Raw genomic sequence first — 24,207 nt, forward strand, 5'->3', positions numbered from 1 at the left:
ATATTATTACGTATATGGATAGCTCTTTACAAACCATTACAATTATTCAGATTTTCATGGAGCTATGATGAATCGTTTTGGTATTTCTCGACGGTAACGTAGGGAAAATTACCACTTTTATATACGTAGAAGTCCATTGGTAGTTTACTATTCTTTTAGAACCGTTTATCGATTAAATATAATAATGACCCAGTTTATTGGAATGTTGACAAATGTGAATTGACCAGTTATATATTTACCACTTTTCTAACTGATACAGCTTATACAGAGTGTAACATAAGAAGGTGCTCCAGGGGGCGATAGTAATCTGCAAAATCATAAAAGCATGCTAATAGACCCATGGTCAAAAAGGCACCACTTTCCATATACAGGATGTCACATTTTCGATAGTTTTTATATTCTTTTTTTCGTTGAGTTTTATTTTTATTTTAAGAATTTTGATTAAATATTACGAATTGCGTCAGATAATTTATAACTGAATCGAATAATTTATTCCTCCTTTTTCTTTTACATTCTCAATTTGAATCGCAGTGTTTTTGCAAATTCCATAAAGACTGCGAAAGATACAAAAATACTGCGAGAGCCCAAAAAACTAAAGAATTGAAATAGACATTTTAATTTGATATCAGAACTTATACAGGGTATTCTAAAAAATAAACAAAGCATAAAACGGCACTTGACGAAAAAGAACATAAAACAACTAGCAATATTTTGTTGTAGAGAGTCTTATAGAAAATAGGTGTACCAAATTTGCCAAATTTGACTTTCAGCATTCATGAAGAAAGCGCAAAAAAGAGAAAAAATGTGAAACTTTGCCACCCTGGGTATCGATAATGGTGCATTTCTGGCCATGGGTCTATTACCTTTTTTATTATTATTTTGTAGAGTACTGCATACACATTTATACAGGATGTCCCAAACAAAGTGAGTTCCATGGGGATTATCGAACCGGTAAAATATAAGGTGACTGAAATTAGAAAAAATATGCGCATTTTTGTTCCCGTTCAGAAAATAGTCTAAAATTAAAAATATGTGCAAAGGTTATCAAAATATGCGCGACAAACTGAAAACTGTGATTTCTGAAAATCATAAATTATGAGTGCACCGTTTGAGCAAATATTGCGAAATTTGGCAGTTCCGTATTATCGACTACTGTCAATTGAATGGATTTATCAGAATTTTTCCAGACTTTTTAGATTTCGAGAAATTTTATCCATCTTTGTTATTTATTATGGCCGTTATATTGGATTTTTATGGCGTCGAATAGACAATGAAAAATTATTTTTAATCGTGTATCAGAAAAGTGCCCGTGGACCTACCAAACTAAAAAAAAATTAATAAAAAAATCTCTACTTTAGTGTTGCTATAGATACTTTCGTGACGTACAACAAACGCCTTCACTATTGTTTTATTTGAGGTCAGTTTCTATGGTTTCAAAATTATTTTTATCATTTTTAGACTTTTGGTGTCGTACTCGTGCGAATCAATCAAGAGAAAAAAAATGTTTTTATTGTCTCATTAAACAGAATACGTGGTACATTAGTACTCTTTGAATAGTATAAAAAATGTAAAATTATGCTTTTGTTTATTTGCTTCTACTTTGTTATGTCGAAGGGCACATTTATGATATATGTTTAAAAAGCTTTTTATTGTCTATTCGACGCCACTAAAATCCAATATGGCGGCCATAATAAATAACAAAACTGGATATAATTTCTGGAAATCCAGAAGGACAGGAAAAATTCTGACAACGCCATTCGATTGGCAGTTGTCGATAATATAGAACTGTCAAATTTCGTAGAATTTACTTCAACTGTGTACTCATAATTTATGATTTTCGTAAATCACAGTTTTCAGCTTCGTGCTTATATTTTGACACCCGTGTATATATTTTAAATTTTAGAACATTTTCTTCTAATTCATTTTTTTCTAATTTAAGCCACCTTGTGTCTCTTACCGCTTCCAGAATCCTCATGGAGCTCATTCTATTTGGGACACTCTGTATACAAAAAAAATCTTGTGAACTCCGCAATTTTTTAGTACAATATTTTTTCGTGTGTTTGTATGTGCGGACCCTGTGCAGTTCTTGTTGTCTTATATGGCATGTTGCTTTTCTCGACGAAACCATTGATCCGGCCGGCAGCTGGCTTGCAAGCTTTCGTCTCGTTCGTAACGTGCTACTTACTATTTCCGTAACGTAGGTGCTAACGTATTGCCGCCGTTTTGAAGATGTTCGCATCGAAATCTTTTAAGGGAGCACAGTCTGTACAAAATAGCAACAAGAAAACTTAATGAGCTGTTTTGTAACATTTTATTTGTCAACATTACAGTCAAAGAGGTATCCAAAATAAAATTCCAACATTTACGAGTATCTATACCTACTAGCGGTTAGCTAGTTTTAATTTGCATGCCTCGGTGGACTTTTTATTTCTAATTTTGAAATCGCTGTTACCTATATCTACTTTAAACGACCTAAAAATATTAGATATGCAGAGTACTTTCATTCTTACCTAGTCACATGGTAGGTAAATTACCTACCTTTGATGAACCCTACTTTAAAACTGCAAGTTGTATAATAATTCTTATTTTGTAAAAAGTACGGTCAATTGTAAACCTTAAAATAATTATTGTAACTTTTTTAAAATTAGCCTTCATAGTACCTAATTTACGAGCTACCAACTACCTAATTTCTAAATCTTAGATCTACCACTACTTCCACTATAAATGTTAAAAATAAGCATTCCAGGTAATACGCCATGACCAAGGTTAGAGAAACGCTGGGAAACACCCCTTACGTGATTTTTATGCCACACAACTCCAAGAGAATCCGAAAAAAAGATTCTCGTGCCTGCTGCTCATGTGTTCTAAAAGTAGGTAAGTGAAGTTTTAAATCATAACTAATCTAAATGCCTATTGATCTGGATCCCCCTCATTTTGCCTGGAAATTCTAAAAAACACTTACGTATCTAAGTTAGACTTGCGCAATGCCATCTAAGACTCAGTATACTTGAAAACTATTATTCAATTCACAAATATTTTACCTTAAAAAATAGTTGGTTTTCGGATACGACTCTCAACCAAGTATAGTGGCTTTCTGGGGCTCGAGAGTCGCAAACGATGAGATACTCTTTTAATCGGTAAATAAATTAAAATCTGAGTGTTCTACCATTTCAATAAAATTGCTTCAATTTAGTATTGTTATTGGCGAATGAACACATAAGTCTTTATTATAAGTAACATCGTCTTATACAACTACAAGTAAAAGCGACTAATCTACGCTGAATCGGGAATCACACTCAAGTGACTTTTCTCAATTTGGCTGTGTCTTTAAAGTAATATTAGATTTAGGTATATATTTTAGATTGTTTCTCTTTCTCTGTCGACCTGTTTGTGTGGACTTTCCACACGACTAAGTTGGCATTTGCAAGCACTCACTGAGACCTCTTTGGTTCTTATCAGATTTTAATTGACGCTCTTTTAAAACTCTAAGGGATACATGGGATTCGCGTTTAAAGTCGATTATCTAGAAGATTTTAACAGATCTACTAGAATTAGTATGGTGTTTCATGAAGGAGGTAAGCCCGACAATATATTTCTACCGTTTTAACTTAAATATTTTTGTATACAGGGTGTAGCAAATTGCCAAAGAGATGTGTCAGGGGGCGACAGCACTTTGAAAGGTATCAAAAAAATTCTAATAGATATTGCTCAAAAACGCAACTTTTTAGATATGGAGGGTGGCAAAGATTCACATTTTGCGTTTTTTCTACGCGAGTTAAACTTTGGAAATTTCGCTCATCTCTTTTCTTTAAGACCTTCTGCAACAAAATGTTAAAATCGCCGCTAGCCATATACAGGGTCTTAGGTTTTTTTGGGTCAAGCACTACTTTAAACTTTAAACCTTTTTTTGAAATACCCTATTTGAATTCTGACACTAAATTTAAATTCCATCTTCGATTGTTTGGTTTTTGGGTCAATTGCAGCAATCTCCTATCTTTCACCGTTTTCGCATAATTATCAAAACAAAATTATTGTTGAAAATATCTTCGTAAAATATGTGGAAAAAATGACAATTTTGCCTCCCTGTATATCAAAAATGACGTGTTTTTAACCATGGGTCCATTAGCACTTTTTTATTATTTTGCAAGGTACTATCGTTCATTGTAAAATCTCCATGATGGGTATGTTACATATTGTATATAGGGTATCTACTTTTCTAAGGTTTTAGGAGATGTGATCATTATTAATATAATAGACAAAGAGATGCAGGCTTCACAAATCCGTGTCACTTTCTGGAAGATTGAACGATGCCGTAAAGAGATTTATCATCCTCATCTTTTTGATCTCTGCAGTACCGGAGCAAATGAAAAATGGAACGTATTCCTATACGTCTGGTATTTCAGTTACCCCATAACCCATAGACTAACTCAGTGTCCTGCTGGGTGTTTTTGAATATTTGCGGAATGTACCAAAAATGTGATTCTTTCAATCGGGCACGTATATTTATTTATAATTACATTTTGTTGGCCCAGAATTTTCCATCACCGCATTACTTTTTCTTTTAACTTCAACATCACCTCTTGTAGAGGGTTTGTCAAAAGTTTGAGTTCAGTTTGGGTCATACCTACCTACTTAACTTAGAAGTAGGTAGGTTAAAACAAGGTAACATTTAAAATCCTGCATGTTAATGAAATTTTGTATAATGTGAGTTCTAATTACACCCTATCTATTGCAAAAATCGGAAACTTCGCCATGGCCTGGATATCTGATTTTAACTGAGAAAGTTTTGATATCTATAAAATAAATCTCAACTTCGGAACTACATTTGCTTCATATTATATTGGGCATAATTAGATCCCATGGCACCTCACTCGAAATTTTATAATGCTTAGCTGCTCGTTCTGCAATTCGAATTAGTGCGACAACCTTACGAAATTTGTATTCTTCAAAAATAAATTATCATATTCTTATTAAACCTCATTAGATACATCTATTAAATAGTATTAGTTCCCATTCATGTTCATGACCTTTTTACATCTGCTTCTCTTTAAACCCCTTCTTGTTCTTTTTCACGTGGAACCCTTTAAAGATGCTCGAATTTTTTTCTTTCAATTCCATATTTTTCTCCGTAATCTCATTCATCTTATTATCGATCCTTTCTTCGCTCTTCGTACGGTCGGACCACCATCTCTTCCGCTCTACTGATAATACTCTATTTCGCCTGGTACTCGTCGTACTGCCGCACTCATCTTCGACAAACTCTTCTGGGTCTTCCTGGGGAAGTTTATCGTACTTGTGTCTTCTGGAGGTCCTGTTTGTGAAGGGCATTTCGAGTTGTGTGACGATTTTCTGAGCACACCTGAAACTCAACTCCCATGTTTTATGTCTCGATTGAAACAGTATTTTACCTAATTCTTGTAGAAGCTGGTGGTATGCTGTGTAGAGGACTGGACTCTCGAATTGGAGGCAGACGATTGATATGATTTTTGTCGGGCCTGCAGTACTCCCTTAAAGTAATTTTCATGTCTTGTGCTTGAGACCTAAACCAATGAAGAACTTGAAATATGATACAACCTACTCGGTGAATAGCGAACCTTCTAATAGCTCCAGCAATGGGTTGTCTCGGATACGCTCCCCCCATGCAATTCCCCCCGCAACATTTTTGCAGTCCATGGATGTGACCTTTTGGAAGCACTCCTTCGGAAGAACTTGAACTGGAAGATATAATAGACGATGTTCTGCTACTAACACTGTAAAGGCTGTCGGATTGAGGAACTGAAGAATTTCGTGATGTCATCGAGTAGCCCGAAATGGACGAAGGTAGTTTAGGAACAGTCTAAGATTGGGACGTATTAATGTCTCTGGATATTTACTGGATTGAATTAAATTACCTTTAACCTCAATATTTTGGCTCGACACACAACACATCTCAGAGGAAGTAGTCTTTGTGATACTGCAATTTGGATGGTTTTGACGAAACACTTTCTGCAGACCACTTGGTGCTCGCAGGGTGCAGTTTGCATGGTGGCTTTGGCATTAATGCAGATTACACACTACGAGTGAAAAGTGCTTGTATTTTCGGCAAATTGCCCATATTTTATGTCACATGATTATACCAGAAATGTGCTCCCAAGCATGTGCCCCAACTATATTCTATGCAAACGTACCTGATATAATGACCTCTTGGATAATGAAATTTGAATAACTGATGAAATTTATTACACAGGGTTGCTCAATAAAAACTTTGCACCTCGATTTTTAGTATATATATAATAAATACAATAATATATCAAATATATATAATATATAAAATGAGAATGTGTAAATTGCTTGAGGCAAATTTTTATTGTATTCTTAATATTTCAACTTGAACCCTCTAAACGGAGGTGGCAGTTATCCTCAAAATTTCTAATTGGGAGGCGTATCGAGTGATACCTCATTTTAAGGGCGGTTGTACCCGAATTATAACTTCCAAGTCTGAAGTTTGTGGGGAAAAAAACTTTTAATGATTAATTTACCACCATAAGAGCTGCAGACTTCAAACTGAGAGTAGAAAGACCTTTAAAAGTGAAATATCACTGGATCGTTTTGATAAAGGCGAGTTTTACCCTTAATCGTATAATTAATGAATGCCACCAAATTACACCTGAAATGTTACGTAGCGTAAGAAAACGCTTTGAACAAAATTTATTTTATTGTATTAAGGTAAGGAGAGGTCATTTCTCACATTTAATAAATTGATCAGAAAAGTAAACACTTTTTTTTCATTTACCTACCTCTTTAAGGAAAAAATTACACATAAAGAAAAGTACGTTTATAAATTTAAGAGGTTAAACTCGGCTTTTTCAAAACGACCTAATCTCAATTAAAAGGTTTTTCCCTACAGATTTTGACAAGATGTCGTATCCACGGGGATGATGACAGGGACTTCCAATTAGAAGCTTCTGATCAAGGTACAAGAACCTTTAAAATGAGGTATCATTCTGCACCCTCTTCCACTAGCTATTTCAAGGGTAACTGTCACCTCTGTTCGCGGGTTGAAAATACATTTAAAATTGTCCCTCTCGCATTACAAATCGACGATTTTTACACATTTTAATTTTAATTACTGAAAATCGAAACGCAAAATTTCCATTGGCGCACCCTGTATAACTCTATTGATATTCCAATCGTGAAGAATTTATAGTACAAAATGCGCATTTTCAAGAAATACTCTAAAACTTTTTTAGTTGAAAAAACAAAGAATTCCAAATACTTCCCGAGATATTTCCGGAATGGCCATAAAATGCCATTATAGCGAAACCTTTGAAAGTTGCTATCAAATTCGTTGGGTTGAAAATGTTACATTTTTTCACTCTTTTGCTTTCATGTGACCAGAAAATCAGCGTGGGATGTATAACACGAATTTAAAAATTGACTGACCGTGGCAGGCTAGGCGGATTTAAGCTAAAATGGAGGAGGAGGCCTGTTTCTTCCCCCATCTTACCTACACAAAGTGTTCGTTATTTACCTCCTCTTCTCTGCATGAGGCAAGTTCGGGCTCACTTTCTTCTAGCTTAGTAAGAAGTTTTTCCTGAAACGAAAATGATAATTCGGTCAACTTGCTAAGGGTCATTACTCTAAGCAATAATAGTTGCCACACGTGTCTTTGCAGTGTAAATGGAAACACACACGAGACGGGTATTTAAATATTACTTTTTCGATTTATATCACCTGGACAATAAATAACTCAGATCATTCAGTTCAAGACAGTGGGTGGATGCAATGAAATGTCTGAAAATAAATGCGACTCGAACCGCTAAGTCGCAAAATACCAATTTTGATCGTGCCAGTAGATTGTCTGTAGACGGCTCTAATTTCATGCCTAGCAAATCATGCCGACCGTGCCCAGTCGAGTTGACCGATTCACACCTGTTCAGTGTCTACGATCTTTTACGGAGCAAGCGCACTGAATCGGCTCGAATGGCTCTAGTTGACACAGTCGCCAAATGAAATAAAATCTATGAAAATAAACGGGTCTCGAAGCGCTAATCGCAAAATACAAAGCTCGACCCTGCCAATAGATTGCCTGGAGACGGTTTTAATTTCGTGCCTAGCAAAACATGCCGGCCGTGCCCAGTCGAGTCGGCCGCATCATGCCCATCCAGTGCCTGTAGTCTTTTACGGAGCAAGCGCAGTGAATCAGCTCGGATTTCTTTAGTAGGCACAATTTTAATACGGATCAAATTAATGCATGGTGGGAATTCGTAGGATCTAAATAAGTTATAGAGGCGTGATGGCATATTTAAATCTTGATTCAGGTTTTGCAGGTGTTTTTAATTTCATGCATTAGAAAACATGAATGGGCCGGGTCGAGTCGAGTGGTCGAAAAGCAGTAGCTCTTAAAAGTATATCTAGTGAATTAATAAATTTCCCAACAAAATACATGGTAGGTAGATGCTATATATTTTACGGTGGGTAGAAAACTTCTTTTTTCTACCATCTGTGAGAAGAAACAATTGGAAATTATGCTCGGCGTCGGATGAGACATAATTGACAGCTCTCTCATCATTCTCCGTGACAATTCACAATTAACGATTGCTCCACGTGGCAACAATTGTAGTAATTATATTAAGGGGGTTGATGGTAATTTAGGTATTGACGCAACTGATCTATTTTAGAGGCAGCTCATTGTTAATCACGGTTCGCTCCATTAAAGAATAATTTTACATTCGGCAGTCACACGTGGGACCGCGAGGGCTTGCCCGCATCATCGTAAATGTTATTCCCCGGGGTCTGTTCAAAACTCTCGTTTTTAGGAACAGAGATGGACTCGTGGGAACACGACCAACCCTGTACAGCACAATCGTATGACGCATGCGAAGTCGCACTTGAAGATACAAGACGCCAAAGGTACGTGTTTGTGCGAGCTAATGGGAAAAGAGCCGGTAAGGTAACATGATACAGGGTGGAGCAGCTAAATGGAATAAATTTAATATCTGCATATTTTTAAAGTATGTGGAGAAAATACCGAAACACATCAATTTTAGATTCTGAAATTAAATTCTGTAGAGTAAAAATTGTGTGCCTAAATTTAACCTCCTTTGCGTGACAGTTTCTACGCCCAAATTCTTAAATGGACATGGGTTTATGATATCTCAATTGAAAGATCTTTTCATTTGTTGTTCAAAACTTCTATGGTTTTAAATTTTATTGCAAGGAACAATAGGAAAAAATAAAATCATGTAATTAACGACGTTCTCTATAATAAACTTAAAACTTACTAATACTAATAAAAATATTTTTTTTACATTAATCAACATCTGACACATAACCGATCTAATCGCAAACGTTATTTTTCTTTTTAAATCGGAAAAATCGCGTAGGGTTCAACTTTGTAAATCATATTTTTCAAATATTCCCACAAGAAGAACTCTAATGGAGTAAGATCAAGTGATGGCGCGGGCCATTTTAGCAATCCTCGCTTCCCTACCTACCGATTTGGAAAAGTTAACAAGGTACATGGGAACTAATTTGTTTTGTTATTTAATTACATTATCAATAAAAAAGTGACATTGGTTGATAAGCTTTTAGTTTATTGTAGGGAATGTCATTAATTACATGATCTTTTTTTTCTATTATTTTTATCAATAAAGTTTAAAACCATGGCAGTGTTGTATAGAGAATAAAAAGGTCTTTCAAATGAACTATCACAGACTCATACTGCCCATTAAAAAATTTAGGGGTTTCAATTGTCACGCATAGGGGGTTGAATGCAGGGATGAAATTTTTCCATTACAGGATGTAATTTCAGAATCTAAAATTGATATTTTTTTCACGTATGTCGAAATATGCAGGTATTGAATTTGTTCCATTTGGCTGTTGCACCCCGCATTATAGTTTTACCGTTCCATTGACTTCATGGTAATTTTGAGGTTTTATTTCATCTTTGATAGAGCCATGTTAAAATTAAGCCATAGAATATTAAGTTTAAGGCAGTAGATAAATAGGTGCCATTGATTCAAATTTTTTTGGAATTTTCCTTTCACCTTAAAACGTCCCGCTACGTACACAAGCCCCGAAGGCTCCTGGACAGAAACCCCCAAGAACGAAGAAGCGAGGGCGTAACTTATGCAATCCCCGTGGAAATTACAACTTTCTATAATGTTTTAACTTTGCAACGAACATTGTTCTAGATAAGTCCAGATTTTGTTCATGTATCTGCGGTCGTGAATGCGATGTACTACCTAACCAGGACAAACAACAAGCCGACGAAACATTTCCGTAGGGCTGTTTTCGTATAAATTATGGTTAAACTCTCCAAATTTAAATGGATCTCGAGTTACAGAAAAATAGTACGTGCATGTGGAAAGTTGTCGACCTCTGAGCTTTACTAGCGCACACTACAAAAAGACATTGGTTTGGTGTAAGGACGCACGAGCCCAAGAAAATTATCGATCTATCGATTTTCTCGCATGAAATAAGCGCTAAAACTACCTTAAAGCAAAAAAAAAATGTAAAATACCTTACCAACTGAATAATTTTATACTTTGCCCTTAGATACGACATGTCAAGCCCAAGGGCCCGCCTCAAAACATGTCGTTCACCATAAACGGACACCATGGACCTAGAGCCATGTACTCGTCTTTACGCGAGATAATAATTCAAGTTTATTAATGGCTCGGTTTAATTTTTTGTACGTAAATTTTGGCTTGTATGCGGTCTACATGGCACAATTGTTCATTGCTGGGGCCTTGCCACACTGCGATTTATTTACAAAACAGCAAATTCGGCTAAAAGCGAACTAGGAACCCATTTGCGTAAATGTGTGTAAATATGTCAATGTTACCCAAAGTTGCAATTACTCAGAACACGATTACTAAATTAGTTATATATAATTACTTATCAACTGACCACGTAATTTAGTGCTTCGAAGTGAAAATGTGAATGGGTACTTCTATTAAACATCCTGTATTAAAAATTCTGAATCGTTCTTGCAGAATTGCTCATAAAAATATGTATATTGCAACCACGGAATAAAAAGGTACCTGTTGCCAAGATCTGCGATAGCTACCTACCCATCAGCATACAGGGGGTCTTCAGTCGAGTGTCCATTAGAAATATATTTAGAGATCCGTGAAAGCACAACATCACAATTCGGTATGCGGTCGTTTGAGCCCAAAATCCATTGATTGAAAATATTTACAAAACAGCGGCATTTTCGAAAATATCGGAAATCAATAACAACGTTGTTATTTTAAATGGAATGGCTGCTTTTAACATTTTTTCATGATTCGATGTTGAATATCAAGTAAATTTTATGCAACATCCTGCTCACCTAAAAGGTGAACTTTCATAAATGAAAATTGTTTTGCGTTAAAATTGGCAAAAGTTTTTTGTGTAAAAAAAATGTTACAGTGGAATTGACAAAGAGAACAACAAAATTTTGCCAGTAAAAGATCAAAACGCTGCACATAATTTTTTCGAATTTTAATGCTGATGATCATCAACAAGGTGATCTGGAAAATAAATTGAATTTGGCCAGTGCAAAAATGCGGAGAAGCCGTTTTTTCAAATGGCATATCGGATTTTATCAGATGGGTTAAAAGGCCTTTTTTGCATTCAGCCATGTAACTTTTCGGTATTCTTAGGCAAGATTTTTTTTCTTTTATTTGAGTTCGTAATAAAAAAGTTACATACATATTCAAAACATCGTGACTTGGTGCTGTAATATGCTTAACTGCATGTCAACAAATTGTTTTGATAATTGTCCAAGAAGGTCCAATATTTGTTTCCAGATATTTTTCTATCCATAAGTACACCTGGTCAAAACTCAAATACCTCAAAAAGATTCTTACGTAAGAATAGGAGAATGCTACATAATTCCATGCAGAATGAAATGGCGTTTTAGCCCATGCAACAAACTATGGGGGTTCCATTTGAAGAAAATAACTTTTCAACATTTTCGTATTTACCTAGTTCAATATATTTTGCAGACCACCCGGTATATGATTATCAAAACTTAAATTAAGAAGAATGTAATGCAGTGTTTTGACCTTTTATCGGGAAAATTGTGTTGTTCCATGTGGGGAAATTCCGTTATAAAAATTTGTTTTTAACGGAAGATTTTTGCCAATTTTGTCATAAAACAATTTTTATCTTTAAAAATTAACATTTTAAGTTAGCAGTATGTTACGTAAAGCTGACCTGAAATACAACGTGGAATCATAAGAAAATTAAAAAACACAGTTATTTTAAGCTAAGCAAAAGACACCCTGTATTTTAAGTATTTTTTGATACAGTGACTGCATAACAGATTCCTGCGAGCTGATAGTCGCTTTAAACATATAGCCTTCATTGTGCTCTTGACACAGTACTACCTTGCCGGAAGAAATTTAAAAGTTTACACAGCGTAGCACAATAAATGCTGATTAAAATCAATTTTGGTAATGATGCACATGATGACATTCAGTTCGCTGCAATATAATTACTACCGTAGAGTTGATTTCTCATTTAAAAAAAATGATTTTATACGAGTGAGAAATACCGATGGTTGGAGTGGAGCGATTTAGCTCGATCTTTTTGTTCTTTGTGTATAACTTTAAAATTACCAAATTTGGTCTAACCTTGAGCAACACTACAGAGATGGCTATTATCATTAATTCCCTGTATTGAAACAGTGAAGTGTTCACCTTTGAAGCATCATCGTAAACGTTAACCTTCCAGAAGTCACCTGCTTCCCGTGCATGTACCACCATTTATAACAAACATGTTAGTTAGATAATGCAGAAGTGCCATTTTTTTGGTTCGGCGTTCCAGTGAATTAAGCGAAAAAACTGAATTTACAAACTTTTCATTAACAAACAGGGTTCAGAATTCCAGCAGTGTTTTCGGTGATTTTTAAGCGATTGGATAATATGTCTACGTTAATAGCAACGGTCGATGTGTTCATCCCTTTATTTTTATTGTTAAATTTTTGATGGGGTAGGTCGTAAATCTCCTTTTTTTTTAAATCAGCTTTCAAGATTTGAAGACATACATAGATATCTTTGTTTTAAGTGCAAGATTCGCCAATCGAATATAGCGAATCTTCAAAGACTCATGAAGATAATATTTATAAATCATCGTAGTATTTTTAAATAATTTTAAATTGTTTTTAAATAACACCAAAATAGATATTTAATGCAAATTTTTTAATATTTATCGGGTCCGCTTTTTTCAGAGTTAATTAGCGTTTTTTAGATCTAATTGTTTCTAGTTATTAATTTTTTGTATAAAATAAAGGATTAGAACATCGGCCCAAGATTAAGACACTGAAGTGAACTATGAGTATTGTGTCGCTTTTAATTGGAACCGGTATCAACCTGCTTTACATACCGTTTGCCGACTATAGGAGTGGAAATTTTATAAGTGGGAGTGGTGGTCTATTCTCCCCATTAAGTTTTTTAAGAAATACCTCAGTATGCTCAATTGTGCCCTTCACTTTTGGTAAGTACTATCTGAGCCATAGTTTTCACGTCGTACTTAATAACAACACATTTTTGGATGAGACAAAGAAGTCTGAAATTTATTTTCACAGCAGCAAGTACTCAACCTTGTTGTATGGGATTTTGTTGATTTATATATTTAACATCGATGAATGTTATTTTATTTAGCATGGATCAAGTTTAATGGTTTGATAATTTGTTGATGAGAGACAGTAATAAAATTGAAATCTCATGGCGAAGGCATATACGGTAGTATATCCCTAACGTAAAGAAGCCATTGTCTGTCTTTATTCAATGTACATGGTGGCCCATAAAAGTGTTGAGCTCAGGGTAATTGGATATCCTATTGCACCTCTGCATGCTTGGAACAACATTTTCCCTCTAATTCTAAGCGTTTTCGATGTAATATAATCCCCCTGTGTATCTTCCACCATTTTAAAGGGAGTGAATAGATAAGATCTCCAAATTTAATTTTTTTTTATCGCCCTGTGTGTCTTGGATGAAACCAGAAAATGCGTTTTCCTATGGGAATAGTCGTTAGGAATTTTGCAGGGCAAACAAAGCGAGGTCTCACAATCTGCCACGAGTTACACAAAATAGCATTTCCGAATGAAATTCGCATGCATGATTTTTTTCTAATTTAAAAAGCCACAAGAATGAACTGAAGTTTGTTGCATTTCGTAGAACTGCAGCAACCAATGTTGTTAACAGTCCCGTTTATTATTAATTGAGTTGTGAAATCAATCTCCTCGTTTTCATTATGTAACTAGTTGCGCGATGAAACCCATTTGCTCACCTGGTTGGATTGCAAAAACTGCCACTTTGTGAGTCGAAAGTACAAAAAATTCTTCTGAAACACACTTCCCTGACTTCGTATCGAACTTGTGCAAAAATTTACGGACATCCTGCATGCAGTATATGCTACGTTCGTTAAATAATTCAGCTTTATTAATGGAAAGATGGGTTTTAACTCAACATCCATTACATTAAGAAATTAACCAGCAACAGGTTGCTTTCAAAGATGCCTTGAAACTAAAGGGGTTCGCATCGTGGATTTTATCAGTGCATCAATTTGGTAATTTCTAATAGTTAATTAATCATTTACCTACACGAGCTGATCTCGTCTGCTCAAATTAACTTAATACACAGTTAAAATTCCCAGGCTTCAATTAGCGCCTGAATATATACAGAAATTTCATTAAAATTATGCCTGTTTCGTGATCAAATATGCAGTGTCCCAGATAAATATGAAGAGCATGAGGTTCTCGGAAACGATAATAGACACAAAATCGCTTAAATTAGAAAAAAGTGGCGCAATTTAAAGCAAATTAGTAACCCGTTTTTATACCGGCTAAATTTCGAGTGGTCATGAACATATCCTGAAAAAAAAGCAAATTTGGCGGTTTTCGTTTTTTTTTTTTTTTTAATAAAAAAAACTCTTATACGGTTGCAGTTAGAGGAATGAAAGTGTTACATTACCAAAGAGACTTTTTTGAAAACCTCTTAGCGGTGTTGCCAGTTTTTGTGTCAACTCCTAACTTGTGGAGATAAATTGTTTTCATTTACCTCTCCCTCGTGCTATCTGGTTCTATCCTTCTTCGGTACCGTTAAATCGCAAATCTATCAACTTTCGAAATACAAAACATTAATATTCTTCCAAATCGTCAACCGGAAAGCTCCGCGATTTATCTCCTTGCTAACCTGATTGGATTTTTATCAAGCTTTTCCGCATACATGACGGAATCCCTAGGGATTTCTCGATTCATCGCTTTTCCGACTCACATAACTAAATTATCGGAAAACAGGAGGCGAATAGTGATTCTGCTAGATGTCTACCAGTTTGTTTTTGGAATAGTATGATTCAATTTATGACACAATACCGTATTTTCATGATATCAGCTTTGGTAATCTTAAAAAATCAATTCTGAGTGGCTATATACAGTGTGTCCGAGGTAGGAATATCCAGGAGGGGGATTTTCTAATATAAACACACTTAGTTAAACGAGAGAAAAGTTCGCACGCAGCACCTAACCAGACGCATAAAATTATTTTTGGTTCTTCGATTATTTAGAAAAAACGCAATTTTTTTTCCTAATTTCCTCCAAAGTTATGGTAAGAAATAAGTGAAACAAAAATCGCTTTTTTTAAGTTTTTATAAATTTCTGGATGTTTGAGTTTTGATTTTATGTATGGGAAAATGTTTGGTTTTTGAGATACAGAGGGTGCTGAATTTTACCTTTGTAAATGTTTTTTCTTTCACAATTTGTGGGACGTTTGGTCCAAATTCCTCAACACAATTTTAATATCTACAGCGCGATTTTTCTATCCTTTGATCGGACTCCGATTTACCCTAACGCATTTTTTCTTGTTCCCTGCTACTCAGCCGACCTTAAAATTCATTTTTTTCTTTCATTCGTGATTTTTTTTTGAAAATCAATAAGTAGTTTTGCAGATCCGTTCGCATCGTGACACCACTCCCTGGAATGCGCCACTTTTCCCGCATTTAACCAAGTATCTGTACCTATTACCGTTTACGAGATATTCATCCCACACATCCTCTGGATGCGCAATATTAGTGAAGCAATTCTCTGAAAATGGCCGTTTTAACAATCAACAAAAAACTCCTAAAATTCTCTCTAGACGTTAAACAGTTTCAAATTTGCTCACTCTAGAGGTGTTTATTTATTGATTTATTCCAGGTGAAAATGAAATAAAAATCACAGCCATCCCACGCGGGTATTGTACTAACTGTTGCCCCATTAAAATTTCAAGGGACATTAACTTTGTCCTTTATAACAAGTTCGACGCCAAAAAGGGCATATCAATTTCCCCTTTTAAGGAGAAAGGTGCCGCCAGGAAGGCCGGTGTAAATCCAAATTGGAAAACTGTAATATTCATACATGGTTTTTCGGAAATTAGCCCAGGAGAGAGTGGTAGCACTATAGCAAATGGTAAGATAGGATTACATGATATGACAATTCGACATCTCTTTTCCGTTCGCGACTGTTCGCGAATAATTCCCAAATTTCTCGAACGGTTTGTTTACTCAGCTATATGCCACTGGCACATTCGCAGAGCATCGTCCCGTAGGGGATTCGCACTATTCGTTAATATCCGCTTCCACGTGAAATCTTACTTCATCTTCTCAGTATATTTTTCATTTCAGCGTACTTGTCCAGAAGTGAGAACTACAACATAATCCTACTAGACTGGGGCAACTTGGCATCTTTCCCATGGTATCGAACAGCTACGCAAAACGTGAAGCTGGTAGGAAAAGCCCTAGGAAACTTTATCAAACTTTTTGACCAAACTGGGGAAATACCTGTTAGCAATCTGCACATTGTGGGCTTCAGCTTGGGATGCCATATTGCTTCCGTTGCAGGCAAAGTTCTGCCCAGTAATATTAAGATACCCAGAATTGTTGGGTTAGATCCTGCATTTCCAGAGTTCAGTGTAAACGGTAGGTAAAAAAGTTTCGAAAAATAACAACTAGCGCTACATAAGATGTCCCACGGGGAATCGCCGTTATTCGTTTTGGGGAAACTGCGAATAGCAAAGTTAGAAAAGTTTTGTGGTTTGGTAAGAGCCTCAGGGCGACCTCATCTAAAATATTTTTATTGACGTCACATTTCCGGTACAACTGGAAGTCGTCACTTATTTATTTATATTAAACGTAACACCCTATATATTGTTGCAATTTTGGACCCTACGTTCAATTTTAATACAAGTTCGTTAATGCATAGGCTTTCTCACAATTAATAGCTTTCTAAATACGTATATGCAATTTAATGTTGAAAATGACAGAGGTAGATGCCTGAAAAATTGCTCATCGTTAACAAACAGAAAGTTATTTTGTAACTCGTTTTTGCCACAACACTGTAGAAGCGCCATGTTTTAGTTTGCCGCCAAGTTTTGGTTGATATTTTCTATAGGGCCCACAAAAATAGGCTCAACTTGGACATCAAAAATTGGTCAAAACTTTTAAATTTCCTAATGAATACTACTGATATTTTGATATACAGGGTGTCTCTAAAAGGTCTGTACAAAATTCTACCACAGATTTCTGAGGTCAAAACGTGACGATTTAACTCAATTTACTTTAGTCCAAAAGTGAACGGTTTTCGAAATACAGGACGTCAAAGTGAAAACAAAAAAAAGCAAAAAAATTAATTTCTTGGTTGGTAATGCTGCTATCTACACAAAATGTCGTATCGGGCGGTTTTTGGGGATAAGAAATCAGAATCCGTTTACATTTTCGATGCACAATGTAGAGGGCGTTGTCAGCGCACGATGAACCCTCTTTAAAAGGGCATAACTTTTTCATCACTCGGTATAAAATTTATTTATGACTAAACTTGTGTTTTTCTACATTTTTTAAGGAAAAAAGGTCTCTTGTTAAAAATCTCTACGAGGCTTCCTTCTTGAAATATTTGAAGCTTAAAGTTCGCTGCATGTCTCGAACAATAATTTTAATGTACTACATATCTATTCTTACAGTTGGATCGAAAAAAATCAAAACTTAAAAATAGGGTACTAATTACTTGAAAACATATATACCAAACATAAACACGAAATAATTATACTTTTAGTAGATGTTCGCAATGACCACCATTGACTTGCATACAAAGATTAATCCGACGCAAGAAATTAGAATGAACTCTATTCATCAATTCTTCGTCGTTCTTTAAAATGTTTACTGCATTTTGAATTCGTCCCCATAGTTCCTCTTCACTATTTATGGCCGTGAAGTATACCATGGACTTTAGAGTCCCCCATAAAAATAATCCATCGGAGTTAAATCCGGTGAGCGCGGTGGCCACGGTACCGGAGCATCATTTCCTCTACTTATCCATCTTCGATCATCCTTTCAATTTTTTTATGTCCAAGTATGCTCTATTTTTGTGGGCTCCATATGGTAAATATCACCCACAGCTTCGCAACATATTAAAATATGAACCTTGCATAGCAGTGTGGCGAAAAAAGAGTTACCAAATACCTTTACGTTTGTTAACTCTTTCCAATCCTGCAGAAATCTGAATCTATCACTTTCAATATTGAATTGCATATATCTTGAAAACTCTTAATTCTAAGAAAGCTAACGTATTAATGAACTTGTATTACGATTGAACGTGAGATCTGAAAATGCAATAATATAGAGGGTGTTCCAGTTAAAATAAACAAGCATGTATCGTCTTTCGGTGCAGTCGGAAGTGTGACGTCATCGAGAATATTTTAGATGAGGACGCCCCAAGGCTCTTACCAAATCACTAAGTTTTCGTAATTTTGCTATTTACAGTTTCCCCAAAATGTACAATGGCGCTTCCGGGTGGGACACCCACTATATATATACTTTAATTGCCAGTGAAATAGCTCGCAGGGAATTGATTGAATTTGTAATTTACACGCGAGGCATGGGTAAGAATTTAAAGAGACTAATTTGAACGTTTCGATTTGCTATCAATTTCCGCGTTAAATTGCGTTCCTGCTCTGCTAACCCTAACGAGTGCTTCGCTTTAAAAGCACGATTTTCCAGTTTTCCTACTAATTTTTGTCATAGATTTTATTTTTGACCGAAAAATTGCGTTTCAAAAACTTTCTCTTTATTTACCAAAATGTTAATAAACCGTTTTTAAGCATTTTACAAATTTTTAACTTTTCAAAAGCTTTAGATGTAATAAAATTTCGGATTGCCTTCAAGAATGCAATTCGCTTTACCTGTCCCTATATTGATTCTCTAACTGAGTTCACATTGTAGGTCTGTCAACAACACTTCTAATGTGAGTTTGATCGATCTGGAAATTGTCGCTGAGTAGTAGAGGTGGTATTTGTAGTTTACATTTTTTGTCTATTTATTGCTCTTAAATGTTGGCTCATTCACTGTTATATTGGGAAAAAAGTTTATTATGCACCCAGAGTGTGAAATACTTAATTATAACACTACTTTGAAAAACTGCTTACCACTAGATTTGGCTGGATTTAATAGAACTATAATAAATTGGCCGAAATTAAATATAAATTCAATCCAAAACACACAAAATAGCTACTTGTCTTGAATCATAAGGATGTAGTTTCATGTGAAATTCATTTTGTTTCCACAAAAAATGGGTTTATCTTATTTTTGGTTCACCCTGTATAAATGCACATTGGTCCATAAAATACGCAACTAATTAATAATAAAATTGGTCGAGTCTGAGCGTTTTTCCTAGACGAGACAGAATGCATGAATCTTACATGAATTACCCTTACAATTTACACCCTGCCAGTATATTATATAAGGTGTTCCAGAATATGTGGGGAACCTCTCGGATTCGCAGAGACTATATTCGGTAAAAATTGCCTTTTTGCTAGTTTATTTTTCACGATAATGAGCAAGAATACCTTTTTTTATTCTAAGCTAGAGGCCGTCTGAAAAAATTATTTTGGTGCCTTCATTGATACAGGGTGTAGAAAAATTATGGTTTTTGTGTTTAAGCTAGACCGCAACTACACTAAGTAATTTAAAACTTATTCAAGAAAAACTGATTTTCAAAGGCGTCCTTTAGGAGCTTGTATCTCCATAGGGAGTGTCTGTAGAAGAAACTTTTATAGAAAATTGTGCTATTATTTTTAAAGCATTCTCTGTGAATCCGAAAGATTGTCCAGATATTCTGAGACACCTAGTATTATATATGGTTTTATGTGTTTGTATCTATTTATTCACTTTATATCTTTGCCAACTGTAATCTTCTAAGTTCTTAATTTTCATCAATAAATCTCGATTTTGTGTTAGTTATATTGTATACAGAAGGTATGGTGTATTCAAAAATCATGGAAACTATATTATAGAAAAATCGAATTCAAGGAATCTGAGGAACATTTTTGCTTTTTTACGAGCTGGACAATTACATAAAATATAAAATGAAGCATTTTAATGTTATTAGATCATTAACGCACTTCTTAACCAGTGGTTACATTGTCAGTATCAGCATCATATCAAAAATGTTCTTTTGCATTTAATTATCAACTTTTGATCAAATCGCTCGAATTTTTCCAAAAATATTGACCGAACATTTCCAGTCTTTTTGGACATATCATATAAGTGAGTTTCAAATTTTAGATCGGCTGAAAAGACTGGCGTACACGGATGCACTGTATGTGGACATAATCCATACAGATGGTGGGGTGTTCGGTATTCGGGATCCAGTTGGACACGCCGACTTCTATCCCAATGGCGGAACTGCCCTTCAACCTGGGTGCCAGCCCGTTTATTTGGCACGAAATCAGCTCGCTGATCAAGTTTGTATGAAATTTTCTGGAAATGTATTTTAAGAAAAATATTTAACCTTACCGCAATTTAAAGAATTATTCTTTACCAATATTGGTCTGCAGAACGTAAAAATGTGATTTGATACAGGGCATTTTAAACATCGAAATATGGATAACGTTCGTGCTCAAGTTTCGTCTGAACAACCTTCTGTTATTCCCTCCAAGCAAATCAAAAAGTTAGACAGGGTGTCTCAAATAAAGTGAGTTCTACGAGGATTGCGGAAGCGATAAGAGATACAAGGTGGCTCAAATTAGAAAAAAAGTTACGCATGTTTATGCCTGTTGAGAAAATGTTCTAAAATTAAAAATATCTACAGGGGTTGTTAAAATATGCACAAAACACTGAAAACTGTGATTTTTGAAAATCATAAGTTATGAGTACACCGTTTAAGTAAAAACTGCAAAAATTTGGCAGTTCTATATTATGACAACTATCAATTGAATGGCGTTGTCAAAATTTTTGCAGATGTTCTAAATTTCGAGAAATTATATCCAACTTTATTTTTTCTTATGGGTGACATATTTGATTTTGGTGGCGCCTAATTGGCAATTAAAAAAGCTTAATAATAATATTAATATTAATCTCACAATTTATGATTTTTGAAAATCACAGTTTTTAGTTTTTCGCTCATGTTTTGCCAACCCCTGTACATATCTTTAATTTTAAAATATTTTCTGAGCGGACAAAAATTCACATAATTTTTCTAATTTGAGCCACCTTGTATCTCATGCTGTTTCCATAATCTCCATGGAACTCTCTTAATTCGGGACACCCTGTATATGAATAACATATTATATGAGTAATTTTTTCCCGCAATTGTCCATGTCGAATGGGCCGCGCCGCAGCACATGCCGGGTTGAAAAAACACATATATTACACCACCTCGAATCTCCAATGAACATTTGGCCGGAATCGCTTCATTTCCGGAATACCGGGTGTTGAAAAAACAACGCCGAGATCTTCGAAAGAATGTCACAGTCCCTTGGAAGTATATGACAGTGTACGAAAAACATCCCAGGAAGTAATCTTATAGAATGTGAAATCGAAGGGGTGCTACTATTTTTGCCAACAAATCTGCCCCTAAAGCTGCTGAACCAACCCTGACGATACTCGACAAAAATTATAATTAAATCGATAGAAGTGTTTTAACAAAATAATAAAAAATCGGTTTTTTAATTTTGACACCCTGTCATTCGGGGACAGCGAATCCGGACAAAACTCTATTTCTTATTCTGACCCAATGACAGCTCCCTCAAAATTGTGCGCTATACATCCTGTATATTAACGTTAGATATTATGATACTTTAATATGCAAATAAATTCTGAAGTCAGTCAAGAAGTCGCTCTTGATATTCGACTAAAGCACAATACATAAATATTACAATTTTAAAGCAAAAGTAAATATTTTAATATATTTCAGTGGCTTGTAGTCACATAAGAGCATGGCGGCTCTATGCAGAATCAGTTAGAAATCCAGAGGCTTTTCCAGCTACTCGTTGTGAAAATTGGAGTGACCCCAGCAACTGCAACTTCACTACTGACGCTTACATGGGATTTGGAAATCGGTAAGTCTAAATTTAATTCAATTTCCCTCAATGCCTGAATCATAAACAGTCTATACTTGATCTTTCAGAAATTCCACTGGACAGTTTTACCTACGCACGAATTTCGAAACTCCTTATGGTTTAAATGCGGAGCAACAAAAATGAAATAGGATGTGGCTGCAGTTTTTTAAAAATTAATTTTTTTGAATTTTAACTATGATATTTTTCATTTAAACCAAACACCCCTCGAATTCGCTTTAATGCGACTCGCTTTGCTGAAAAATAATGTTTGTTACGTCTCTATGGAAATTCACTATTGAGCTTCAGATACAATACGTAAAAATATTTGGGGCTAACTCAAAATTTGAAAAAAAATCCATTAAGCAGTCAGATATACAATAGAAGGGTCTGATTTAATAGTCAATGGGAGTCAGATAGTAAAATCGCTTTGAAGCCATATATCTTCCGAACTGTATCGCAAATTAAGCCAATATGCAAATTATTTTCAATAAAAATAATAAAGTGATTTTTATAGGAAAATTAAAGTACATCTCGCCGCTTTTGCTGCCGAGACACTTGATAGTTAAGTATTTTTCAAACTTTCCGTCCTCGTTATTTAGTTAATCAATGAATGGTTTCTTAGCGTCGGAATTTCTATTGAAAAAGAGTAAGATATTTTTAGCATTGCTAAAAGCAATTAAAGTTAAAGAGAAAATCCGGCTAAGTGTGAACCAGTAAACGCTAGCTTTCACTACGCTACTCAGTTCGGCCTATCAGAATACTCCTTTCCCATAACTTTAAGGTTAGTAGTAGAAAATTGGGGGTGTTAAGTGGGTCGCAAGAAAAAATTTTAAAATCTTCCATTTCCTTCTGTTAATCTGAAAATCATAGAAAAAGGATATTCCGATAAATTACACGAAGCAGTATAGCGAAAACTAGTGATCGCCGCTTCCAATGCAGCCAAAAGCAGCGGATTTTTTACTTAACTTTAATTCCTGCCTGCGGTACCAAAAGGTATCTTGGTTTTTATTGGTGAATTTTTGATGCTAACAACCATTTCTTGATTAATTACGTGTATCGTTACAAATAAAATTGCAAGAAAATTCTAGGTTGGGCCATTTTTCTACAGATTTCTTATAATACTAAACATAACATGACATCGCCTCGTATATCTAGGAAATATTAAAATTCAATATAAAATTATTAAGTTTGAGTCTATTTATGTTTGAAAAGCGACAAATCCAAATACTCATAGCTTTTGATATTTATTTACATCATAAGAAAAATTTGTAGGCGGTCAGCTGGCCATTCTCATTTTGTCTGTCCACTACCTCCATCAAGTTGAAAGTGGATTCCCTGCCACTCAGAGACCGAAAACTGGATTTTCCCAATAAAATTACGTCTGTATTATTATGGCTTCCGGTTTTATGAACAAATCACCAATGTGGTCTCGTATTACAGTTTGCCGGTTTTCGAGGGTACATAAGTAGAAACAAGACTAAAATCAAATTTACCTTCAGTTTATTTGGCACTAGATAATGATTAAGTTCGCGTGTTCCATAAAATTCAATAGTAATTTTCACTTCGATGGTTCGATTACATCGTTTAGCCACTTCAAGGCAACAAATCCAGAATAGGCTAGAGACACTATACAACCCGCCCCATTTACTGCTTGTTTGTCAATTAACGCTTTTCCTTTGCCGACATTACACCTAACTTAGCAATTAAGGAAGTTACATGGAAAGCGAATAGAAGGGCCCAATGAGAAGGGTCCAAAAAAATCTAGACCTAAGGGTATTCATGTAAGTACATTGAAAGGTGACAACTCATCGTGACGTAGTTCGTGATGGATCAGGCATTCAACGAAGATGTTGGAAAGTTCCACCCCGTG

At 35.2% G+C, this 24,207-nt stretch overlaps 2 protein-coding genes across 8 annotated transcripts in view; one reads left to right on the top strand and one right to left on the bottom strand.

Moving 5' to 3' along the window:
- Positions 1-2,302: 2,302 nt before the first annotated feature.
- The window catches only part of LOC136338990 (uncharacterized), a 30,886-nt gene continuing 8,981 nt past the window's right edge, over positions 2,303-24,207 (bottom strand). For 3 of the 4 annotated variants that reach the window (XM_066281866.1, XM_066281867.1, XM_066281865.1), the window contains exons 3-7: positions 7,511-7,573; positions 5,892-6,053; positions 5,595-5,836; positions 5,409-5,540; positions 2,303-5,359 (exon numbers count right to left, since the gene is read on the bottom strand). In XM_066281866.1, the coding sequence (XP_066137963.1) occupies positions 5,032-5,359; positions 5,409-5,540; positions 5,595-5,836; positions 5,892-6,053; positions 7,511-7,573 (927 nt within the window). In that variant the 3' untranslated portion in view covers positions 2,303-5,031. Of the gene's footprint in view, positions 5,360-5,408; positions 5,541-5,594; positions 5,837-5,891; positions 6,054-7,510; positions 7,574-10,509; positions 10,756-24,207 lie in introns of those variants that run through there. The other variant, XM_066281869.1, reaches the window with a different exon arrangement.
- On the top strand, positions 8,752-22,530 carry LOC136338991 (pancreatic triacylglycerol lipase-like). Of its 4 annotated transcripts, XM_066281871.1 has the most exons (7): positions 12,430-12,963; positions 13,264-13,467; positions 16,166-16,417; positions 16,633-16,926; positions 20,563-20,745; positions 22,193-22,337; positions 22,406-22,530. In XM_066281871.1, the coding sequence occupies exons 2-7, from the start codon at positions 13,305-13,307 to the stop codon at positions 22,479-22,481; spliced, it is 1,113 nt and encodes a 370-aa protein (XP_066137968.1). In that variant the 5' UTR covers positions 12,430-12,963; positions 13,264-13,304; the 3' UTR covers positions 22,482-22,530. The 4 variants fall into 4 exon arrangements, with proteins under 4 accessions (XP_066137969.1, XP_066137968.1, XP_066137967.1 ...); XM_066281872.1 differs by lacking the exons at positions 12,430-12,963; positions 13,264-13,467 and adding an exon at positions 8,752-8,892; XM_066281870.1 differs by having other exon boundaries at positions 12,431-13,467.

The sequence above is a fragment of the Euwallacea fornicatus genome, chromosome 4, assembly GCF_040115645.1.
Source record: "Euwallacea fornicatus isolate EFF26 chromosome 4, ASM4011564v1, whole genome shotgun sequence".
Classification (NCBI taxonomy): domain Eukaryota; kingdom Metazoa; phylum Arthropoda; class Insecta; order Coleoptera; family Curculionidae; genus Euwallacea; species Euwallacea fornicatus.